The 3,783-nt window shown below is 36.6% G+C and overlaps 1 protein-coding gene across 1 annotated transcript in view; it reads right to left on the reverse strand.

Moving 5' to 3' along the window:
* Positions 1-3,783, reverse strand: part of LOC106107793 (nuclear hormone receptor family member nhr-91-like) — a 41,872-nt gene that overhangs the window by 7,611 nt on the left and 30,478 nt on the right. The window contains exon 7 of the mRNA XM_013288796.1: positions 2,565-2,757. Within this exon, the coding sequence (XP_013144250.1) occupies positions 2,565-2,757 (193 nt within the window). The remainder of the gene's footprint in view (positions 1-2,564; positions 2,758-3,783) is intronic.

A 3,783-nucleotide genomic window follows, 5' to 3' on the forward strand; every position in this document is an offset into this window, starting at 1 on the left:
CCCCCCCCCCTCCATGGCGCCAAAGCTGGATCCGCCCTTGTGTTTAGAAACAGTTGAAATGAAGAGTCAATCTATTCAGGTGCAACTGCATGAGTGTAGGCAAAACATTAACTGAAGAGTTCGATTGTTCAGTTAATGTCGGTTAAAGTTGGTTTTTAATACTGTTCAATGTATTTACATATGAATAATCTAAGTACGTCATACCGCGAGATGCTTCTGGAAGTATACTAAACTCGAGCAATTGCCTATTGTACACAGTTTATTTGTAGCACTATGTTATTGAGTTAAGTTTTCGAACGCGTTCAACGTATGCAACGGTTTCATAAACGGCGCAATAATGTACCGAGCGCGCGGTGAAAATTATTTTCAAACGGCGCAAGTGCGACCTACATTCGGCGAGCGATAACGCAGGATGTCACAGTTTTCCTACCCAATGGTACTGCGCTTGCGCATGGTTTAAAGCTAACTTGAATTGCTCTACGCTTATTTGATATCCACAGATAAGTTATATTTAAAACGTGCACCAATATTTAAAACCTTTACAACGCAAATGAGTAAATAATTTTCTTAGAGTTTTGTAATAATAAAAAGTTTTTATTTTTCCTTATTCTGTTAATTTTCCAGTGTCTTACAAAAATATTATGGAAGTATATATCGATAGAAATATTGTTGAGTTTAGAAGTTTATAGTGATGCGTTTTCTGTTGAATTATTCTCAAAGTAAAACATTCAGAGGACTGAAATATAAGTGAAATTTGACAGAAATGTCTCGATGTACCTAATCGATTTCGCAAGCGAGTCGAGTCTCGCGTCTCGCAACTGGGTTACATGTACCATAAATCATAATAATATTAACGAGTACACTTTGCACCGTCGTCGTGCGCTGTCTCGTCGCATCAATGTATTTTAGCGATACCTTTCTATACATCTTTGCATCAATATTCTTGTTAACTTCGCTATTTATCAAAGTCAATTTTACAAAAGGTGTGACTTTCTCGAACTATCTACCATTTATTTACAACCTTCATGATGTCAATATCTCTATATATATTTTAATCAAGCAGTAATCTTTTGAATGTACAATGAAGTAGGTATATTTATATTTTCATAAGTTTTTCAAGTGTACTTTTATTAATTAACGTTAAAAAAAAGAATCTAAAGAAAAACATCCTGTATAGCTGGGCTTACGAAATAAACTTGTTTTTAGATTGCATTGCAAAATAATATTAAAACCATACTTTATCGGCAATCGACAATATATTCGATGAGATTCCGAGAAGGAATAGACAATTACGAATATTTGATTAAGTGGCATAAATATATCTAGCAGCAATATTATATTAAAATTATTGTCAATTTAGCTGTAAATTGATTTGTTTACGGTGAGATAGGTTTGCAACGTGAACGGAAAACATGCGTGTAAGCCGAGCATGAGTCAGGCGACGTCACGGCGCAGGACTAGCTGTAACTGACCTACATGACGCGCGGCCGATGCACCCCCGCCCGACTACTCTATAACTGGATTATTGATAGGGCTGCTAACTTTATAAACACTAGAAATAAATTCTCAATGACTAAAAAGTAACAACAAACGACATCTGTAACCACTGTAGTTTCCTTCCATTGCTTGTTTGCCCCCATATTGTGATGAAAAAAATCACACCCAGGATGTAAGTCTGTAAATAAAACGGATCGAAGCCGAATACATCAAAATACTATGAAGTGACAACCCTAGGAGGAATAAAGTGCAGTTTGACGATCGTTATATTATTGTACTTTGCGCAAAGACTAGGGAAAAACGACATGTGTCCGAGACACTTGTAGTATTAATAATGAACATATCTTCGTTTAGACTTTTAATTAATTCATACCGGCTAGAAAACTAAATTAAATTATCAATTGCTACAGGTTTTAATGGTATTTTTAGAACCAACTAAAAGGTATTTTATTCCACTTCACAAATAGTGTATACTATGTACTGTAACCGTTTTTTATTCGAATTGCTTTCATTTTAAGTAAACATCGTGGAATGTTGTAATTAGGAAATGATTTCGCGTACTTTGTTTACATGACCTTAATAGCGTCGTCCTTAATTTTGTTGGAAGCGGTGAAAGGTTACGCTTTATCAATTACCACTGTGTTTTGAATCGTTGTCTTCGTGTGAATAGGATCAAATTGACGTCAATCAACATTCAAATTAGTTTGTAAAAATGTATTCATCATTTAATGAGATATTTGGGTTAATGTTGTTCTGTTGAACTCGAAAGAAAAAGGGCAGCATTCATAAAACCGTTGCTAAAGAATTTATAGAACAGCGCGTCTAGAGCTTGCTTATGGCCGTTTTCCCAGCTACGTTTAATCATTCGTTAGTGTTTTTAATTCGATAAATTCATGAAATGCGTTTCCGAACTACATGGCTTGAGTTTTACTCCCTTAAAATTTAGGTCGACCTAACACTAATCGCTAACGAATAAGTGGAAATTCAGAAACCCAGCGTTAATGTTTTTGTTGCAAGGTAATCCTTTCACAAGCATAATACAAAACATAAGATTATAGTAAACGTACCTTGATTCAAGAGGATGTAGACTTTGAGGCAGACGTACTCCTCCATGCGCAGTTGTATGCGACGGAACACGCAGGTGATCTGCGTCATCTTCTCAACGACGAGGCCGACGTCGAGCCGCAGCTGTTCCAGCGTGATCGGCCGCCCCATTAGTGACGTCAGACAGTTCTGTAGCGTCCGTAAGTTGGCGTTCACCTACGATACAAATATTAGATTAATTCAGTTTCGCGCGTAAATGCTGTCAAGATGCAGGAATTTTTTAGATAAAATTATTGATTTAATGGATATTGTTTTGTTTATTGGACAAGCGTTGTTTTTCTGCTGTTTACTTTGACATTTACAAATTAGTTCTATTGGTTTCATACAAATGTGCTTCTTTATGTAACGATACATGTTAGGTAGAAGGAAATGCACTAGACAATGAAAATATCTTTGTGTAACTACCGCGGTTACGGTTAACTTTACGTAATGCATGCAACCGCTCGCTGCTTGCGAGTTTACGCTTTTTCGACTGTCTGTTGTTTTGAACGTCGCTGCTAGAAATAGCACAAAAAAGTTAACCACATGTAAAGTTATGACAATCGATAATAGTTATTACATTCCAAATACCAAAAGTCGCGACTTGTAGACGTAGAAATGGCGAATATCTACACATTGTAATTAACCTAATGAAACAAGTTCCGTGGATACTATAGCAGGAGCAAAGTGCTAGAAGAATTGAGAATACAAACTTATCTAATAACACTTGTATAGTTAATCAGATTGAATTGAACATACTTTACACGAAAATGATGGAAAACTAAAGTGATGTTTATTAGATTTAATTTCAGAAAAGCGAATGTATTGCGATAAATCTCGATTTCTGTTAGAAACGAGTTCTATACGCGAGCGTCCGAGTGCAGTCGCCGGCGACTTTCTATCGAGATTACGCAAGGCTGATGCAGATCACGTAACTGCACTCCGGCGCATGTGGCGGAAGTCTCGGGAGTGTGAACCGCTAGTGCCGCCTTCTAAGGTTCACTACCTACATGTACCTACGCTAATGTCCTAACACTCCGCTATTTTGTAATACAATCTACCGAGAAGTAAGATATGTTGTTATCTAATCCAACTACATATTTGTGTAAATGCTTGGAGTATATGGAATCGTACATGAATGAACGTTGTATAACTACGATCACAGCTTAGGGTTCACAATTCTTATACTTTGCGCATGTAGTT

The sequence above is a fragment of the Papilio polytes genome, unplaced genomic scaffold, assembly GCF_000836215.1.
Source record: "Papilio polytes unplaced genomic scaffold, Ppol_1.0 DF821845.1, whole genome shotgun sequence".
Classification (NCBI taxonomy): domain Eukaryota; kingdom Metazoa; phylum Arthropoda; class Insecta; order Lepidoptera; family Papilionidae; genus Papilio; species Papilio polytes.